Source organism: Phocoena sinus, chromosome 6 (assembly GCF_008692025.1).
Source record: "Phocoena sinus isolate mPhoSin1 chromosome 6, mPhoSin1.pri, whole genome shotgun sequence".
Taxonomy (NCBI): domain Eukaryota; kingdom Metazoa; phylum Chordata; class Mammalia; order Artiodactyla; family Phocoenidae; genus Phocoena; species Phocoena sinus.
In genome coordinates this window covers 87774721-87797202 of record NC_045768.1, presented here as the reverse complement: position 1 = coordinate 87797202, position 22482 = coordinate 87774721, and the positions used below count along the sequence as shown (strand labels likewise).

The following is a 22482-nucleotide window of genomic DNA, read 5'->3' as shown; positions in this document are numbered from 1 at the left end:
GCTGAATTCAAAATTTATACTTGTATCAATTTCTCATATCCAGATGTCCCTCTTAAAACAAGACCCTTGGGACCTAAGTTTGAATAAGTTATGGATCAACATACCAACTTGATTAGTTTTATATCAACGTCCCAGAAATATGGGCTATAGTCCTGGAAATACAGAATCACAATAGCAACTGATGTACTTGATGGCCCAGTTACCTATGATTTTACCCTCACTACTGACTCTTCTTTAAACACTGTATTGTCAGACTGCTATACTACTAAATATAATCACCAAAGTAATTTGTAAGCATTAATCTAAATCTTTATAAGTCTCCTACCAAAGTTTTGTCACAAAACTTATAAAAGGCACATTATTTTGTACTTAAGTTTTCCAAAGTGGCTCCAGTAAAAGTGAAGGCCAGATGCATCCATCTGTAGGGTAACTATAACAAAATCATGTTAGAATTCAAGAGGGTAGGGGAAAAAATCAGTATTTGGAAAATGTAGCTTAGTTTCTAGCTTAAGAAGAACCCATATAAGGCTATAAAATGCTTAGATTTCTTCACAATATACAAGATATGCAAGGAGCAAAAAAGGAATATTCATCATGTTAAGAGTTAATGACCACTTCCTCCATCTTCAAGGCCAGTAATGAGGCATCTTCGTATCATTCTCTGACCCTCTGCTTCTGTTATCACATTGCCTTCTTCTTTCCTTTTTCTGACCCTACTGCTACCCCTCCATTTACAAGGACCCTTGTGATTACACTGGGCCCACTCACATAATCCAGGTCAGTTCAGGGAATTAGGATGTGGATATCTGTGGGGGGCCATTATTCAGCCTACCACAGTAAGGAAGTGCAATAAGCATGATGAGGGCTTGTCAAAATGACGCAGAAGCCCCCTTGAAGGGGTTCTCACTGGTCAAAAAATGAGAGTTTGAACATAAAAATAATTGATATTCAGTGGGTTACTAAAATCCGTTATTAAAATACTATCTCATGAGTCCACACAGATTAAATAAATGGAAGAGAAGGGAAAGCTCTTTTTTTATGGTAGAATGCCAACAAATATAAAGGAAGTAATAATGGAAATAGAAAAATCACCGTCTGACAAACCATCATAGTAGCCAATTCAGGCGGGAATCATCAATGAAAGCTAAGGCTGATGAGTACAAGCTTGATGAGGAACAGGATACAGCTGTCCGTCGTCCCTTGGTATCGGGGGGATTGGTTCCAGGATCCCCACGGATAACAAAACCCATGGATGCTCAAGTCCCTTTTATTAAATGGCATAGTATTTGCATATAAGCTATGCATTATTTCCTATATACTTTAAATCATCTCCAGATTACTTATAATATCTAATACAATGTAAATGCTGTGTAAATAGTTGTAAATACAATGTAAATGTTAGGTAAACAGCACACAGCAAATTCAAGTTTTGCTTTTGGAACTTTCTGGAATTTTCCTTCTGAATACTTTGAATCCATGGTTGGCTGAATCTGAGGATGCAGAACCCATGGATACAGAGGGCTGACTATATTAGCATAGTCTCTGATGATCTCCCCATAAAATATATACTATTTTACAAATGAAAAAAGTGGTGACTCTGCAGTGCAAAAAGCTGGCAGACACAAACTTGACAGGTGATCAAGGTTAATATCACCAGTGGTGGATCAGGTCACCACCAGGTGCCTTCCGACCAATGCAATGAGAAGAGCACAGCATTCTTTCTGTACCACTCTTGCCAAGGCTTCTTGTCTTGAGTTGGAAGATGAGGAAACATCAAATGGACATATGTTGAGGGAAAGCATACACTAGGAAAGGCTTTATTTTTTAAAACTGTCAAGGTCATGAAAGACCAGAAAAGCCTGGGTAACTTAAGGTTGAAGAAAACTTAAGAGACACAAAAAGAAATGTAATTATGATCCTGGATTGGATCCTGAGCCAGAAGGAGAAAGGAGACATTGCCAGGAAAGCTGATGAAATCTGAATGGGTTCTATGGATTACAAGGTGATGCTGTGTAAGTGTTAGTTTCTTGATTTGGATAACTGCATTTTTTTTTTTTTTTTTTTTTTTTTGGGTACACGGGCTTCTCACTGTTGTGCCTCTCCCATTGCGGAGCACAGGCTCCGGACGTGCAGGCTCAGCGGCCATGGCTCATGGGCCTACCCGCTCCGCGGCATGTGGGATCCTTCCGGACCGGGGTACGAACCGGTGTCCCCTGCATCGGCAGGTGGACTCTCAACCACTACGCCACCAGGGAAGCCCATGGATAACTGCATTTTTGAGAGGAGAGTGGTGGTGGGGGGGGCGGTAAGGGAGAAGCAAGTTGCAGAACAATATGTAAAATTGAGTGTTTATAATGCATAAAGCTATTTTTATATGTACATATAAATAGGACGGTGTCCTTATTTGGGAGAAAACAAAGAATTTAAAGGTGATAAATCTTCAACTTCCTCTAAAACGGTTCAGAAAAAGAATAAAGATCATGGCTGAGAGAAAGAGAAAGCAAATGTGGTAAAATGTTAACAACTGGGGAATTTGGGTGACATTAATTGGGAGTTCTCTGTACTGATCTTGTAACTGTTCTGTAAATACATATTAATTTCTAAATAAATTACATATATATGAAAGATGAATTTTTGAATTCCAAATTTTAGATTAAATGCAATGCTCCAAACCTAAAGGAGCGCAGTTGCTATATAAGCAATATTTTTAAAGTATAAAATATATTTTATGTTGTGAAGGCATTATCACAACAAACATAAACAAAAACATTAAAGGGCAAGTCCCCCTTGAACAACACAGATCATCCCTTATCAGTCTAACCAACACTGTAATGTTTAGGTTTATCCTTCCTAGATCTTTTTCAATGCAGTTAGAACTATTTATATATACATGTAGAAACAGTTTTATAAATAAACACAATTGATATACTTGTTCTGCAAGTTACTTTTGCCCCACTTAAAATGTCTTAAAGATTGTGCCACATCAGTACATTTGCTCTATAATCTTTAAAAAAATTTTTTTGCTGTATATGGGTATATCAGAATTTATGTTAATTCTGTTACTATTGGACATTTAGGCTGTTCCTTTTTTCATTTTTTGAACAAATACTAACAATTCTAAATATAAATCCTTGTCATCCTTCAATGTGCATATGTGAGAATATTTCTGCCAGGTAAATAGGGAGAAAGTGCATTTTAAAAATGCTGTTAAATTAGCTTCTAAAATAAGTGCACCAAGTTGTATTCTCAAAAATACTATATTAACACCTCTTTAAAAATATCCCCAACAACAATGAGCAACGCCAATCTCCTCACCTCCCTAAAAAACCCCCACAGAACAAAACAAAAAAGTCTTTTGCAGAACGTGCAGAACACGATCTTATTTTTTACTTCTCCATTACAAGTGTAGTTAAGCATCTTTTCATATACATGTTAACTGTTTGTATTTTTTCTTCACTAAAATGCCTAATCAGTCTTTTTATTGGTTTGTAGGAGTTCTTTATATATTATAGATGCTTATTATACTTATGGCAAGCATTTCCTCTGGTCTCTCCTTTAATTTGGCTTATAGTTCGTTTGTCATATAGAAGTTTCATATAAAAATGTAGTCAAATTTACAATATTTGCCTTAGAGGCTATATCAGTTTCCTAAGGCTGCTGTAACAAAGTACCATAAACCAGGTGGTGTAAAACAACAGAAATTTATTCTCTCTCAGTTCTGGAGGCTAAAAGTCTGAAATCAAGATATTGGCAGGGCCATGCTCTCTCTGAAGGTTCTAAGGGAATATCCTTCCTTTCCTCTTCCTAGTTTCTGGTGATTGCTGGCAGTCCTAGGCATTCCTCAGTTTGCAGCTTCATCACTCTGATCTTTGCCTCTGTCATCACATGGCAGCCTCCTTCTGTGTCTGTCTGTATCCAAATTTCCCTCTTATAAGAAACCAGTCATTGAATTAGGGCCCACTGTTATAGAGTATAACCTTATTTAACTTGATTACATCTGCAAAGACCTTACTTCCAAATAAGATTCCATTCACAGGTACCAGGGGTTAAGGACTTCAACATATGTTTTTTATTTTATTTTTTTGGGGGGGGCACAATTCAACTTCTAACAGAGGCTTTGTTAAAGACTTTTACATTTATGTTCATGAGACATATTTGTCTATAATTTTCTGTTCTTGTAATGTCTTTGCCTATTCTGGCATCGGGATTCTTCTATCTTTCTAAAGTAGGCTAGAATTGTTCCCTCCTCTGTTCTCAAAAAGAATATTAAATGTTTGATAGAACTCACCACTGAAGGAAAAATTTCCACCACTGTGGAAAAGTTTTGAATTAAAAATTCACTTTCTTTGACAATATAGAGCTATGATTTCCCCTCATTTGAAGTTACTGCTCCGAAATATCCAGTATTGCTATTAAGAAGTTAGCTATCTATTTAATTCTAGTACTCTAGTAGACAATTTTTTTTCTCTCCATGAAGTTTATCTCTGGAAATTTTAAGGGTTTTATAATTATAGAAAGACAATGTAAGTGTGGATCTATTTTCATTCATCCTATTTAACACTTAGTGGGGCTCATAATCTGTGGACTCTCATCCTTTGGGACTTCTTCCTTCTCTTTCTTCTGTTCCCTTGCTCCACTGTAAGACTGATATTGGAACTTCTACATCTAGCCTTCATTTCTCCTAAGTTTTCTTACATGTGTTCGTTCTACCTCTGTCTTTTTGCTCTGTAATCTAGAAGAATTGCATGGCTCTTTCTTTTACATGAAAACTTTGTTCTTTGCTATTCAGCCAATTGCTGGAGTTTCTCGTTTTCTGGATCTCTAATGGATTTCTTTTCTAGTAGTCATTTGTTGTTCCCAGGATCCTACAACCTCATTTACCTTTTGAATAGTGATATTTCTTTAAAAATCTTTTACTCTTTTCTATTAATTTTGTTTTCTCTGATGTTAATTCTTTTTTAGTGCCTATATGAGTTCCTATATCTCGTAATAAATTATCATAAACTTGGTGGCTTAACACAACAGAAATGTATTCTCTTATAGTTCTTATAGGAGGCTAGAAGTCTGATATCAGTATCACCAGAATGAAATCAAGTTTTGGCAGAGCCATGTTCTCTTCATAGGCTCTAGGGGAGGATCCATTCCTTGCCTCTTTTCACTTCTGGTGGCTGCCAGCATTCCTTAGTTTATAACTACATAGCTCCAATCTCTTGTCTCTGGGGTTACGCTGGCTTGCCTTCTGTCTCTGTCAGATTTCCCTTTGCTTCCTACTTATAAGAATGCTTATGATTTAGGGCCCACCTGGACAATCCAGGCTAATCTCCCCATCTCAAAAATTCTTAATTTAATCACATCTGCAAAGACCCTTTTTTCCATATAAAATAACATTTATAGGTTCCAGGGATTAGGACCTGGTATCTTTGAGGGCCATTTTCATAGTGTTTATTTTCCTAAACTGTTCAATACTAATTATTGTTTTGGAGGGGTGGGGGGGAATATTCATCTGTCTTCAAATGCCTAACGGGCTTATCTAGGCCTACTGCAGTAATTACTCAAAGCAGGCAGCAGGTGGAGGGGTTTGCAAATATTTATTATCTTGGACTTTCTTCTTGATTTCAGCAAAAATTTAGAGCTTTGTTTTCTTCCTTCCAGTAGTTCTACTTATTGTTCCTACTTGAGAGCAGACATTTCCATTGTCTACAATCTGGTACAATGGGGGAAAGATCATAAGGGTTAAACCACCTTGTTAGATCACTAATAAGACCCAAAGAGGGGGCATCACAGTTAACCCAAGGCTCCTTTCTATTTTTAGTATCTGTTGACTCTAAGCTTGGAATATTCACAAGTTGCACCTACCTTTTCCAGTAGTCTTCTCATGACTGAGTTTAGCTTTGTTTCTTCCTTCAATCTCATCTCAACTGCCCTTTGTCTTTCAGGGTTCCTTATCATTTTTGGCCCACAGAGAGAACTCTTTTTTCTTTCCAACATTTTTACAGAAATTTAAAACATCATTTTGGATTGTTTTCCTCCCAAGAGATTTGAGGAACACTTGTGAGGCTAGCGTGTGTTTGCCATTTGCACCCTTGGTTCAAATTCCAATCAACGTTTAAATCACATTTATGCCATTTCCTCATATGATTGCCATCTTATCTTTATTTGTGCTTATCAAGTTGTATGGCTGAATGTTCCTTAAGTGGCTTATTTTAATAAGCAATTAGATCATACAAAGTTCTGAAAACTTAAATTACCCTCATCTTCTGAAGCCTTTTTATTACATATTATTATATATTATATAACAGGCCATTTTATTTCATTAAGTGAGTCAGATGAATAGGCAAAAAGGAAATACATATAGTAATTACTATGTGATTGAGGAAAGGCTCTTACTTGTGACAAGTCAAAGATAGTATACGAAATAGCTGCTCCTAAGATGAAAAAATAATATCCTACTTTTTTCCAAGATTAGTTAATGTCTGAAAAAATAATTTTCAAGTAGTTGTGCTATACCTAAGAACAAAAAGATTAAAGGTTTCTTACAGAGCTAAATGCTTTAAGAAAAATAAACACTGCTGTGTACAATTCTATTTTTAGAATTAAGAAAATAGCATAAATTTAAGACTGGATCACTCTTAGGTTAACTACCACCACATGTGGCAGATGTTTGCTCTTAAACAGATTCCAGCTGAATATATAGGGAGTAATTCAAATTTAACATTTATAATTAAACTTGAACCTCATTCCAGATCTTCTCAAGTGGGCAGTTACATACAGACTAACTAAACTTTATTTAGAGGCATATTAGGAGTAGTAATTGATACCCTAAGGATATTAAAGAGTTAACGCAATTTTAATGAATATTAAAAGCATCAGCACAGTAGTTAGTGCACTTGAGTTCTATTCCTATAATTTCATTTACTGGGGTGTCCTGGATCCCAGTTTCATTATATACAACATGAAACATTTGTATTAGATATTGCTAAGGTATTCCTCTCCAGTCTTCTTCATGCACACATAGATAATGGAAACATGTGAATATCTACTCGAAGAGGAAGTTACTCAAGGCTGGAAGCTGGCTTAGATAATCTTGCTGCCCAGAGAGCTGTAGGATGTCTGGGTGCACCTGTACCCCATCTGTGGCATACACTTACATCTTGGCCCACAGTTTGGGGAGCTGTGACCTTGCTACTCAAATTGTGATCTGCAGACTAGTAGTGTTGGCACTTCCGGGAGCTTGTTAAAAATGCAGAATCTTGTGCTCCACCCAGAACTACTAAATCAGAATCTGTATTTTAAAGATCCCTAGGTAATTCATGTGTACATTAAAGAAGTACTGCTCTAAGAAACTTTCAGCTCTAAAATTCAATGAACCTAAGATTTAATCTGTTTTATAGAAGTGTATTCTACAGTATATTTCATAATCTTATTAAATTCCTTATTATAGCTAGAATAAAATAAAAAACATATTTTTACACAAATTTATTATTAATTTTTAAAAACTGACAAGTGTTTACTTTTAATTAGAAAAAAGGAAATATATTCACCTGCTTGTATACCTGTCGTAAGTACATGATCTCCTCCACAGTTCCCAAGGATATCAGCCTAAGCACTTTGACATCTCTGCATTGCCCAATCCTATATGCTCTGTAAAAACATTAAAAACAAAAGGCAACCAAGATCAAGTGAAACAACTTTGGGTTCAGGAGGTAACTTTTGGATATAAAAATGAAATACTGCTAAAATTTTAATTTCAAAAGAAATATCTTATGTTTGATATGCTATATTATTTAATAATAATGTAAAAACAGAAATTCATATAAAAAGGCCAGTCATTGAGGAGGAAAGTATTATAGAAAAAATATACATACAACTTCATTTCTGTTATAAACATCACCTTCTACTGTGTAAAAACTTTTCCTAAATTCAGATTTTTCTTTTATGGCAGTCTTAAGCTTATGCATGATTCCATTTATATAAAACTCTCAAAAACGCAAACTAATCCACAGTGACAGGAAGCAGATCAGTGGTTGCTTGGGGGGGGCCTGGGAGGGGCAAGATGAATGGATTACAAAGTAGCACAAGGAAAATTTGGGGGGTGATGGATATGTTCACTCTCTTGATTGTGGTAATGGTTTCATGGTGCATACCTACAGCAAAACTTATCAGCTGTACACTTTAAATATGTGCAGTTTATTGTATGTTAATTATATCTCAACGAAACTGTTAAAAAAACCTTGGAGGTAAAGCAGTAATCAACTGGCAAGCCTATGGAAGTGCAGATTTACAGCCTTCATCCACAGAGATTTCCAAGCAGTCTGTCTGACTGGATCACTCAGATGATTAGTACCCCAGGTGTTTTGATATGGACTGCAGTGCTAATTAAACCTCTAACCTGACTCACCACACTGATTAACTATAGGTCCAGTCCCTGTAGATTCTCCCAGGTGGAGGTTTTATTGGATGTTCTGAATGAGGTCATCTGTTTCTAAATACCTGTTATAGTCATGGGGGATCAGGGGCAAAGCCATACTGCTTCATGCTTGAAAATGTTACAATTTGGGGGAAATTTAATTTTGACCTTATGAAGTCACACTGTATTGTTATATTTGGTGCTCCTTCTGCCTCCTTCACCCATTCCTCCTCACAGAGAAGGGCTTTTACTAGAGGACATCTTGGTACTGAAAATCTTGCATTCCCAGAAAAGAATGGGGGCTCCTGTGACACAGCAAAGCCAGGGGTAAGTTACTGCAATTCTCACTTCCATCCTGCAGCCTGGATAGAGAGGGACTCATAATCCCTTTCTCTCCCACAATGGATTTGGGTCTAAAAAAAATAAATATGTATCTAAGGAAATGTCTTTTGGGTGTAAGGCAATTGTTTGCTGAATGGGATAGATTCTGTCAGAATACATATCCTTGAATCTTTACAGACAAAAACCTTATAACATGTTACACTGGACCTATGCTTCATCATTTTCTAGGTCTATCAAGTATGGATATGTAAATGGTCTTTTATCATGCAAAGACAAGTGTCGAGAAACTGTTATACAGTGTGGAGGTCAGTATTTTCATTTCTCTTCTTTGCTCCTCCTGTCAGAGTAAATGGAAGGAGAGGAAGAGGAATTCTGTTCATTTAGTTTTACTGTCAACTAACTTCCACTGAAAGCCAAAGCACAGTGAACTGTGTTTCGAGGGAACACTGGGATAAATAAGTCTTGATGGCCTAGATGAAAAAGAACAAAATTACAACAAAATGTTGTTAAGACAAAAAGAAATGGATATTTTTCTGTGGTTTTCATTTGACTATTTTCCTGGGCAGTTGTCACTGGCAAGAGGCTGGTTAAAAGTGCAGGCTGCAAGTCAGACTGTGTGGATTCAAATTTATTCTATCTTAAATTGATACCAACTTAATTTCAATTGCATTAAAAAATTTTCCTTTACAGCTCTGCTTTCACCTTTAATCTTATTGATGTTATAAATTATATCTTTATATGTCATGTATTCATTAGCAGATTTATAATTAGTTTTATGCATTTGTCTTTTAAATCCTATAGAAAACAAGGAGAAGAATTATAAGACAAAATTATAATAATACTGGTTTTGATATTTGTTTATGTACTTACCTGTACTGGAGAACTTTATATTTTCCTATGACTTTGAGATACCATTAGAGTCCTTTCATTTGAAATTGAAACTCTCTCCTTAACATTTCTCCTTAGTATAGATCAACAGAACAGAATAGAGAGCCCAGAAATAAACCCAAGCACCTATGGTCAACTAATCTATGACAAAGAAGGCAAGAATATACAATGGAGAAAACAGTCTCTTCAATAAGTGGTTCTGGGAAAACTGGACAGCCACATGTAAAACAATGAGAATAGAACATTTACTCACCAACTACAAAAATAAACTCCAAATGGATTAAAGACCTAAATGTAAAAATTGAAACTATAAAACTCCTAGAAGAGAACATAGAACAATCTTTGACATAAATCTTAGCAACAGTCTTTGGATCAGTCTCCTAAGGCAAAAGAAACAATAGCAAAAATAAATAAATGGGACCTAATCAAACTTACAAGCTTTTGCACAGCAAAGGAAACCACTGACAAAACAAGACAACAACCTAAAGAATGGGAGAAAATATTTGCAAATGATATGACCATCAAGGGGTTAATATCCAAAAAATATAAATAGCTCATACAACTCAATATAAAAAAAAAATGTCAAAAAACCCAAACAATCCAATCAAAAAATGGGGCAAAAGAGCTGAAAAGATATTTTCCTAAGAAGACATATACACAGCTAACAGGCACAGGAAAAGATGCTCAACATTGCTAATTTTTAGAGAAATGCAAATCAAAACGACAATGAGCTATCACCTCATACCTCTTAGAATAGCTATCATCACAAAGACCACAAATAACAAATGTTGGCAAGGATGTGGGGAAAAGGGAACACTTGTACACTGTTGGTGGGAATGTAAATTGGTACAGCCACTATGGAAAACAGTATGGAGGTTCCTCAAAAAACTAAAAATAGAATTATGCTATAATCCAGCAATTCCACTTCTGTGTATATATCTGGAAAAAATGAAAACACTAATTTGAAAGATACATGCACCCCAATATCCAGAGAAGTATTAATTACAATAGCCAAGATATGTAAGCAATCCAGTGTCCATCAACATACAAATGGATAAAGAAGATGTGGTACATATATAGAATGGATTATTATTCAGCCATAAAAAAAAGAATGAAATTCTGCCAACTGCAGCATCATGGATGGACCTAGAGAATATTATGCTTACTGAATTAAGGCAGACAGATAAAGAAAAATACTATATGATATCACTTATATGTGAAACCTAAAAAATAAAACAAGTGAATGTATATAGAAAAACAGAATTACAGATATAGAAAACAAACTCATGCTTACCAGTGGGGAGAGGGAAGCAGATGGGGATGAGATACAGGTATGGGATTAAGAGATGAAACTACTGTATATAAAACAGATTAGCAACAAGGAGATATTGTATAGCACAGGGAATTATAGCCATTATCTTGTAATAACTTTCAATGGAGTATAATCTGTAAAAATACTGAATTGTTATGCTGTACACCCAAAACTAATATATTACTGTAAATCAACTATACTTCACTTAAAAAATACTATAATAAGTCAGTTATATCTCAATAATTAAAAATGCAGAAATACAACTTTAAAAGTACACTAGAAGGAATTAACAGTTGATCATATGATACAGAGCAATGGATCAGTGAGCTGGTAGACACAGCAGTGGAAATCACTGAAGGAATAGATAAAAGAAAAACGAATAAAAAGAAAGGAGGACAGTTTGAGACTTCTGGGACTACATCAAGCATATTAGCATTCACATTATAGGGGTCCCAGAAGAAGAGTGAGAAATGGGCAGAGACCATATTTGAAGACATAATAGCTGAAAACTTCCCTAACCTGGAAAAGGAAAGACGTCCAGGTCCAGGAAGCACAAAACAGAATCAACCTAAACAGGAGCACACCAAGAAACATCACAATTAAAACTGCAAAAATTAAAGATAAAGAGAGAATATTAAAAAGCAGCAAAAGGAAAAGCAACAAGTTACATACAAAGGCACTTCCATAATGCTATCAGCTGACTTTTCAGGAGAAACTCTGCAGGGCCAGAAGTGAGTGGCATGATATACTTAAAGTGATGAAAGGGAAAAACCTACAACCAAGAATACTCTATTTGGCAAGGCTTTCATATAGATTTGATGGAGAGATCAAAAGTTTTACAGACAAGCAAAAGCTAAGAGTTCTGCACCACCAAACGAGCTTCCAAGAAATGTTACAGGGACTTTTCTATGTGAAAAAGAAAAGGGTACATCTAGATATATGAAAATTACGAAAGGAAAAATATCTCATTGGTAAAGGCAAATATACAGTAACTGTAGTAAATCAACCATGTATAAAGCTAGTAGGAAGGTTTAAAGACAAAAGTAGTAAAATTGTGTATGTATATCCATTATAAGTAGTTGAGGGCTACATAAATCAAAAAGATGTAAAATCTGATGTCAAAAACAGCAAACATGGCGGGGGAGGAGAGTAAACATGTAGGGTTCTTAAGTGTATGTGAACTTGAAAGATCAGCAATTTATGTTATCCTTTTGAGGAACTTTTGGTAGCCACAAACCAAAAATCTAAACACATATGAAAAAGAGAAAGGAATGCCAACATAGCACTAAAGATAGCCATCAAATCACAAGGAAGAGAAGAAAGACACAAAAATAATTACAAAAACAACCACCAAACAATTAACAAAATGGAAAGGAGAACATAGCTATCACTAATTACTTTAAAAATATATGGACTAAAAAATATATATATATATATATAGACTAGATGCTACAATCAAAAGACACAGAGTGGCTGACTGGATACAAAAACAAGACCCATCTATATGCTGCCTGCAAGAGACTAACTCTTGAGCTAAAGATACACAGACTGAAAGTGAGGCAATGGGAAAAGGTATTCCTTGAAAATGGAAAGGAAAAGAAAACTGGGGTGGCAATACTTATATCAGAAAAAATAGACTGTAAAACAAAGACTATAATAAGAGACAAAGAAAGACATTACATAATGATCAAGGGATCAATTCAAGAAGAAGGTATAACACTTGTAAATGGATGTGCACCCAGCATGGGAGGACCTAAATACATAAAGCAAATTATTAACAGACATAAAGGGATAGAGTGACAGTAATACAATAATAGTAGGGAACTTTAACACCCAACTGACATTACTGGACAGATCATCCAGACAGAAAATCAATCAGGAAACACTGGCCTTAAACAACATATTTTATCAGATGGACTTAACAGATAAATATAGAATATTCCATCCAAAAGCAGAAGAATGCACATTTTTTTCAAGTTCACATGGAACACTGTCCAGGATAGACAATATGCTATGCAACAAACAAGTCTTAGTAAATTTAAGATTGGAATCATATCAATCATCTTTTCTGATACAACAATATGAGACTAAAAGTCAACGATTAAAAAAAAAACCTTCAAAAACACAAACACATGAGTTTAAACAATATGCTACTAAACAACCAATGGATCACTGAAGAAATCAGAGAAGAAATAAAAATATACCTGGAGACAAATGAAAATGGAAACACAATGATCCAAAATCTGTGGGACTGAGCAAGAGCAGTTTCAAGGCTTATAGCATTACAAGCCTACCTCAGGAAACAAGAAAAAACCCAAATCAACATCTTAAACTTACACCTAAAGGAACTAGAAAAAGAACAAACAAAACTGAAAGATATGAAGGAAAGAAATAAAGATCAGAACAGAAATAAATGAGAGACTTAAAAAAAAAAGAAAAGGGCTTCCCTGGTGGCACAGTGGTTGAGAGTCTGCCTGCCGATGCAGGGGACACAGGTTCGTGCCCTGGTCCGGGAAGATCCTACATGCTGCGGAGCGGCTGGGCACGTGAGCCATGGCCGCTGAGCCTGCGCGTCCGGAGCCTGTGCTCCGCAATGGGAGAGGCCACAACAGTGAGAGGTCCGCGTGCCACAAAAAAAAAAAAAGAAAAAAAAACAGGTCAATGAAACTAAGAGCTGGTTCTTCAAAACGATAACAAAGGTTGATAAACCTTTAGCCAGATTCTTCAAGAAAAGAGAGAAGACTTAAATCAATCAAATCCGAAATGAAAAAGTTACAACTGATACCACAGAAATACAAAGGATCATAAAAGATTACTACAATTTTATGCCAATAAAGTGAACAACTTAGAAGAAATGAACAAATTCCTAGAAATGAATAATCTCCCAAGACTGAACCAGGAACAAACAGAAATTTTAAACAGACTAATTACCAATAATAAAATTGGATCAGTAATCACAAAACTACCAACAAAAAAGTGTAGGACCAGACAGCTTCACAGTTGAATTCAACAAACATTTAGAGAAGAATTAACAATATCCTTCTCAAACTATTCCAAAAAAATTGCTAAAGCACACTTTCAAGTTCATTTTATGAGGCCAGCATTGCCCTGATACCAAAACCATACAAAGATATCATAAAAAAATAAAGTTACAGGCTAATATCACCGATGAACTTAGATGCAAAAATCCTCAACAAAATGTAGCAAACTGAATTCAACAGTACATTAAAAGGATCATAAACACCAATCATAAGCAATGAAATTGAAACTGTGATAAAAAATATTCCAACAAAAAAAGGCCTAGGAACAGAGAGCTTCAAGGCGAATTCTATCAAATATTTCGAGAAGAGCTAACACCTATCCTTCCCAAACTCTTCCAAAATATAGCAGAGGGAGGAACACTCCCAAACTCATTCTACAAGGCCACCATCACCCTGATACCAAAACCAGACAGATGTCACAAGGAAGGAAAACTACAGGCCAATATCACTGATGAACACAGATGCAAAAATCCTCAACAAAATACTAGCAAACAGAATCCAGCAGCACATTAAAAGGATCATACACCATGATCAAGTGGGGTTTATCCCAGGAATGCAAGGATTGATCAATATATAAAAATCAATCAATGTGATACAACATATTAACAAACAGAAGGATAAAGACCATATGATCATCCCAATAGATGCAGAAAAAGCTTTTGACAAAATTCAACATCGATTTATGATAAAAACTCTCCAGAAAGTAGGCATAGAGGGAACTTACCTCAACATAATAAAGACCATATATGACAAACCCACAGCCAACATCATTCTCAATGGTGAAAAACCGAAACCATTTCCACCAAGATCAGGAACAAGACAAGGTTGCCCACTCTCACCGCTATTAGTCAACATAGTTTTAGAAGTTTTAGCCACAGCAATCAGAGAAGAAAAAGAAATAAAAGGAATACAAATCGGAAAAGAAGGAGTAAAGCTGTCACTGTTTGCAGATGACATGATACTATACATAGAGAATCCTAAAGATGCTACCAGAAAACTACTAGAGCTAATCAATGAATCTGGTAAAGTATCAGGATACAAAATTAATGCACAGACATCTCTTGTATTCCTATACACTATTGACAAAAAATCTGAAAGAGAAATTAAGGAAACACTCCCATTTACCATTGCAACAAAAAGAATAAAATATCTAGGAATTAACCTACCTAAGGAGACAAAAGACCTGTACAGAAAACTATAAGACACTGATGAAAGAAATTAAAGATGATATAAACAGATGGAGAGATATACCATGTTTTTGGATTGGAAGAATCAACATTGTGAAAATAACTATACTCCCCAAAGCAATCTACAGATTCAATGCAAACTACCAATGGCATTTTTCACAGAACTAGAACAAAAATTTTCACAATTTGTATGGAAACACAAAAGACCCCAAATAGACAAAGCAATCTTGAGAAAGAAAAACAGAGCTGAAGGAAACAGGCTCCCTGACTTCAGACTATACTACAAAGCTAAAGTAATCAAGAAAGTATGATACTGGCACAAAAACAGAAATATAGATCAATGAAACAGGAGAGAAAGCCCAGAGACAAACCCATGCACATATGGTAACCTTATCTTTGATAAAGGAGGCAAGAATATACAATGGAGAAAAGGCAGCCTCTTCAGTAAGTGGTGCTGGGAAAACTGGACAGCTACATGTAAAAGAATGAAATTACAACACTCTGTAACACCATACAGAAAAGTAAACTCAAAATGGATTAAAGACCTAAATGTAAGGCCAGACACTATAAACCTCTTAGAGGAAAACATAGGCAGAACACTCTATGACATAAATCACAACAACATTCTTTTTACCTACCTCCTAGAGAAGTGGAAATAAAAACAAATGTAAACAAATGGGACCTAATGAAACTCAAAAGCTTTTGCACAGCAAAAGAAACCATAAACAAGACGAAAAGACAACCCTCAGAATGGGAGAAAACATTTGCAAATGAAGCAGCTGACAAAGGATTAATCTCCAGCTCACGCAGCTCCAATATCAAAAAACAACAAGAACCCAATCCAAAAATGGGCAGAAGACCCAAACAGACATTTCTTCAAAGACATACAGATTGCCAACAAACACATGAAAGGATGCTCAACATCACTAATCATTAGAGAAATGCAAATCAAAACTACAATGAGGTATCACCTCACACCGGTCAGAATGGCCAACATGAAAAAATCTACAACAATAAATGCTGGAGAGTGTGTGGAGAAAAAGGAACCCTCTTGCACTATTGGTGGGAATGTAAACTGATACAGCCACTGTGGAGAACAGTATGGAAGTTCCTTAAGAAACTAAAAGTAGAACTACCATACGACCCAGCAATCCCACTACTGGGCATATACCCTGAGAAAACCATAATTCAAAAAACACATGTACCCCAATGTTCATTGCAGCACTATTTACAATTGCCAGGACATGGAAGCAACCTAAGTGTCCACTGACAGATGAATGGATAAAGAAGATGTGGCCCATATATACAATGGAATATTACTCAGCCATAAAACGAAACAAAAATGAGTTATTTGTAGTGAGGTGGATGGACCTAGAGTCTGTCATACAGAGTGAAGTAAGTCAGAAAGAGAAAAACAAATAGTGTATGCCAACACATATATACATGGAATCTAAAAAACAAAAAAATGATTCTGAAGAACCTAGGGGCAAACATGAAAAAAGACACAGACGTAGAGAATGGAATTGTGAACACGGGGAGGGGGAAGGGTAAGCTCGGAAGAAGTGAAAGAGTGGCACTGACATATATACACTACCAAATGTAAAACACAGCTAGTGGGAAGCAGCTGCATAGCACAGGGAGATCAGCTCGGTGCTTTGTGACCACCTAGAGGGTTAGGATAAGGAGGGTGGGAGGGAGATGCAACAAGGAGGGGATATGGGGATATATGTATACGTATAGCTGATTCATTTTGTTATAGAGCAGAAAGTAACACAACCTTGTAAAGCAATTATACTCCAATAAAGATTAGAAGAAAAAAAGGGAAATGGAGAAAAAAACAGTAAAAAAAAAAAAAAAAGGATCATACACCATGATCAAGTGAGATTTATCCCAGGGACACAAGTATGGTTCAATCTCTGCAATCAATCAATGTGATATACCATGTTAACACATTAAAGAATAAAAACCATATTATCATCTCAATAGATGTGGGAAAAGCTTTTGAAAAAATTCAACATCAATTTATGATAAAAACTCTCAATAAAGTGAGTACAGAGGGAACATACCTCAACATAATAAAGGCTATATATGATAAGTCCAGAGCTAACAACATACTGAATGGTGAAATATTGAGAGCATTTCTCTAAGATCAGGAACAAGAGAAGAATGCCCACTCTGGACACTTTTATTCAACATAGTATTAGAAGTCTTTGCCACAGCAATTAGGCAAGAAAAAGAAATAAAAGTATCCAAATTAGAGAGGAAGAAGTAAAACTGTCAGTGTTTACAGGTGACATGACACTATACATAGAAAATTCTAATGATGCCAGCAAAAAACTACTAGAGCTCATCAATGAATTTGGTAAGGCTGCAGGATACAAAATTAATAAATAGAAATCTGCTGCATTTCTATATGCTAACAATAAACTATTAGAAAGAGAAATTAAGAACATAATTCCATTCACAATCACATCAAAAAGAATAAAATATCCAGAAATAAATTTAACTAAGGAGGTAAAAGAACTTTACTCAGAAAACTATAAGACACTGATGAAATGGACTGTATAAGAAAGCTGGGTTTCAATGCTTTATGATCTGGTCCAAACATCCACTGCAAGAACCTTTTGTCAGCCTCATTCCCCACTTACTTATAAAATATATGAAATGATTCTTTCAGTTTTGATCAAGGAGCACATGTTATAGGTTAATCCCTCTTTATGTACAAGATGTGGAAGAGGAATTTGTTTTAGAGTCAGCACATTAATTAATTTCCCATAAGGATGTACTTTAGTCTACTCCCATATCCTGAAGTTGCTGAACCCACGCTTGAATTTCTCTGTGCTCGCCTGTTGACTTGGGATTATTGCTTTTCTCTGCTGGTTCCTTCATCATAAAAATTCTCCCACGAGTTTCTCAAAACTTCTGATCTACTAGTAGTGACCTTTCTATTTTCCTGCAGTACTGGGGATTTATTCTTTCTTCTAAATTAATCTTGTCACAATAATGGGATTTTGAGATGAATGGAAAGTTAATGGCTATTATCAGCCTGCCATTTGGATTCAGAAGTTCAGGGTTATCTTAAATAAATGCTTAAAATTTTTTTACAAGGTCTTCCCTATGTTCTAATGACAGTCATATTGTAAGCAACCTAAAAAATTCAGGAGCATTTTTAGATTAAAAGTATTTGCAGGTCACTTTAAATTCTGTCACCATTGTACCTGTCAATTGCTTGAAGATCATTGGCTGGATTCCATGTAGGATCAAATAATATCACCACATTGGCACCAACAAAATTGAGGCCTAGTCCACCAGCCCTGGAGTAAACAGAAAAGAGCACATTAAAACAGCAAAAATAAATTTGGCTTTCTAACTCAATTATGCCAAGTTTCTATAACCAAATCAATACAATATTACATTAACATTATAAAAGTAAGGTGATTAAAACACAATATGCCACAAGTAAAACAGCTATGGAACAATTTTTTTTTGTACCACTCTAGAATATCCCTAAGAAATTTGAGCATTAGAGACCATGTAAGTAGGTTGTGCTGGTTTTTACATTTTTTTGGATACTCAAATACTATTCTCGAAGATTTTCCTAACATAAGTTTTAAAAACTGCTAGTATACTCCAGCTAAATAAATATACACACTTTAAAAAAATGTGCTTCTCCTTATTCCTCCCATTAAGTACAGCTAAAAACCCTGGGCATTATATATAAAATAAAACACAAGATTATGAAAGGTAGAGAGAACACAGATTGGCTAGAGACCACAAAAACCTAAGGAATGACATGGCAGTGAGTTCCCTGGCTTTATTTTTGCCTAATATATCCCAGATTGGGTTCTGGAGAAGCCAGTGAACTGGAAATGCCAGCAGCCAACAGTCATAGACCAAAAAAGCCCCAAGAAAAGCCTTCTTCCTTTAGCCAAAGAACCAGGAAAGATACAGAGTTTTAAGACAGAAAAATGTTAGATAATGAACAGCCTATTCTTTCTTGCAAACACCACAGAAAAAAAATCTGTGGCTCCAACCCTAACCTGGTCAGCAAAGGCTAAGTGAGGAGACTAAATTCCACCTTTGACAGTAATGAGGTACCTCTCATTCTCACTCGGGTGGTGTCAGAGAAGATTGATTGAGGAGCCGGAACTTTTCATTTCTGCCCAGCTATAACCAGGCCCCTCTGTAGTGTGGGTGGAAGCCATGGAGAAATAGCAATGAAGTGCCTCAAACTCAGGGTGTCAACAGAGGCCAAGCAAGAGATACGGATTTCCAGCCCATGTGGCTGGCATGGTGTCTGGGTAAAACAGAAGTTTTAAATAAGATACAGCGTTTCATAACATAATACTCAAAATGTCGAGCATACAATAAAAAATTACTAGTCTTACCAAGGTCTAGGAAAATCTCCATTTCTATAAGAAAAGACAATTAACATATGACAACACTGCAAAGAAACAGATGTAGGAATTATCTGACAAGGATTTTAATGCAGCCACAATAAAAATGCTTCAAAAAATAATTACAAATATGCTTGAAACAATTAAAAATAGAAAGTCTCAGCAAAGAAAGAGAGGATACCAAATGAAAATTTTAGAATTGAAAAATTACTGAATTACAAAATTTGCTGGATGGACTTGATAGTACAGTGGAGATGACAGATGATAGAATCAATAAACATAAGAGCAGTTCAATATTATTGATATTTACCCAATCTGAACAACAGAAAGAAAATATACTGAAAAAAAAAAACCCACATTCTTAGAGGCCTGAGGGACAGTAACAGAAGAGCTAACACTTCTATCATTGTAGTCCTGGGAGAAAAGAGAGAGTGAGACTGAAAAAATATTGAAAGAAATATAACTGAAAACTTCCCAAATTTGGGAAAAGAGATAAACTTACAGAATGCAGAAAGTTGCATGAACTCCCAGAATGATAAACCCAAAGAAACCTATGCTAAAATACAGCATAATTAAACTTCTGCAAACAAAAGACAAAGAAAAACTCTTGAAAGCAGTCAGAGAGAAATGATACACAACTTTTAAGGTAACATCAAATGACAGTGGATTTCTCATTAGAAACCAAGGTGGCCAGGAGGAAGCAGTACATTTTCAAGTGCTCAAAGAACTATCAACCCAGAATTCTATATCCAGCAAGAATATCCTTCAGGAATGAAAGGGGAATCATGACATTCTCAGATTAAGGAAAACTAAGAGAATTTGTCACCAACAGACTTAGAGGAAAGATAAAATAAAACAACTAAAAAGTCAACCAATATCTAGTCCTGTCAAATTTACCTCAAAAATGTTTTTTTCACGAGTCCTGTCTCCATTCCTATTTTCACTTGCCCTAGGTCAAGCTTTTATGTCACACCTGTATGTATTACTTCAGTGGCTTCCTGTCTTCCCTTACCTCAGACCTTAAATCCATTCCCACATTACATAAAATAATTCTAAGCACAGAATATAGAAAACTAAGTATGCCATTCCTGTTTAAAACCCCTCAATTCTTTGGAAAGCCAAAGCTTTATCTTCATTTAATTGACCTGTGGTTAAAAGATATAATGAAAAGAAACCACGAAAGATATATGTATATTTTGACAGTTTTTAAAATATGATATTGCTTAATGGATTTGATAGATTCATTTTTCTATCAGTCAAAACATGTCAGAATACAAATAATTCATTTTGGAATGAAGTTTATTTCTAAAGATATCTTTTCTAAATGTATCTTTTAGCAAAACTGAATACATAAAATGCTTGTCTACTGAGTTAAAGATTTCAGCTGCCTGCATAGCATATTAGATTTTACCTAAAAATAACTGTTATCTTCTCATGTTTTGAATTTTCTGGGTCTAAACACCGTACACTTAATAATTATTTTTTTATATAATAATGATAAAATTTTGTATTTTTTAAAGGGAAGGTAAAATTAATATCCAATAATAAAATCATTTTCTTCGTTTTTCTAATCTCAATCTTCAAAGCCTTCACTGAGGCTTTCTCTTGCTGATTTTCCCTTTTCAGATGCTTAGACCATCATGTAACTCACACTTAGATAATGCTTTACACTAGATACTAACCATCCAGGGAGGGAAAATGTTAATAATCTTCTCTTATACAGTTTCTATCAAAATAGAAAAAAAATTAACATTTATTGAGCATCTACTATATACCAGGAATGGTGCAAGATATTTTCATATATTCTATTCTTTCATCCTCAACACAGCTCTATGAGCTAACTATTATTCTCATTTCACAGATGAGAAAATTAAGAATCTGAAATACCGATTAACTTGCTCAAGGTCTCTGAGGTGGCCAGTGTCTGGATTCAAACCCAAGCATCGTGACTTGTTCAATATTCAATAGAAATTGAATTTTCTCCTTTGGAAAATTATTTATTAGAGGCAACAGCATAAAGATGTCACAGAGACTTAAACTCAAAGAAAGAAGTTAGGTGGGATAAAGAGGAAGTTTGGGAAAGGATTAAAAAAATGGGTAAATTACGGGAGTGGGTGGGATTTAGATACCCAACAAGTAGAAGAGAAGTTAGAAGTTTATCTGCCTACTATGGTGATGGGGAAAATTCTGAAGAAACAAGGTTCATAAGATTATATAATTAGACTAGTTATGTGAAAAATCAACCAGTTATAATCAAAATAAAATTGGAAATCAAGAAGTATTTTCTAACACTTAACACCAAAAGTAAGTCTAGTCAACTGTTCAGTTAGCTTCTTGTCAGTAAGATATGCATGAATTTATTTCAGATGCCCTAAATGAGTCACAGGAAGGTCACCACTTGAGGTAACAATCTTCAAAGATTTTCTGAAGTTACAACTTAAGACTGTCCGAGTTAAAGCAGAGGCAATGTTTCCTTTAAAGAAAAAAATAATCTCTAAACTCTATCTCTAGAGATCAGATGAGTCTCTATTTGACGATAATACAACTCAGAATCATAAACTTTCAAACATATCACTCCTCTCATATGGATAACAGCAAAGGCTTACTCCTTAAGCAATAAAATATTTAGACTATAGCCCTGTTCAAGCTGAAGAATGGTATTAAGATAGATTGCTAATAAACATGCAGGCTATTCATTCCTTAAGTCTTCCACATTCTATTTTGTGTCAATAAATATGTAAAAATATATATTTTAACCATATCTTAATATTCCACAAAAAAATTCTGTCAATGAATTAAATATTACTGTTATGTATTAACTAGTATAAAAGGTCGAATGAAGTAGTCACTTGAACAAATACTTCTGAGAAACCTAAATATAAGAGATACCATGTTCGTAGATAGGAAG

At 35.2% G+C, this 22482-nt stretch overlaps 1 protein-coding gene across 4 annotated transcripts in view; it reads right to left on the bottom strand.

Moving 5' to 3' along the window:
* ERCC6L2 (ERCC excision repair 6 like 2) overlaps positions 1–22482 on the bottom strand; it is a 149008-nt gene that overhangs the window by 43062 nt on the left and 83464 nt on the right. For all 4 annotated transcript variants that reach the window (XM_032635223.1, XM_032635225.1, XM_032635224.1 and 1 more), the window contains exons 12-13: positions 18396–18491; positions 7542–7641 (exon numbers count right to left, since the gene is read on the bottom strand). In XM_032635223.1, the coding sequence (XP_032491114.1) occupies positions 7542–7641; positions 18396–18491 (196 nt within the window). The remainder of the gene's footprint in view (positions 1–7541; positions 7642–18395; positions 18492–22482) is intronic.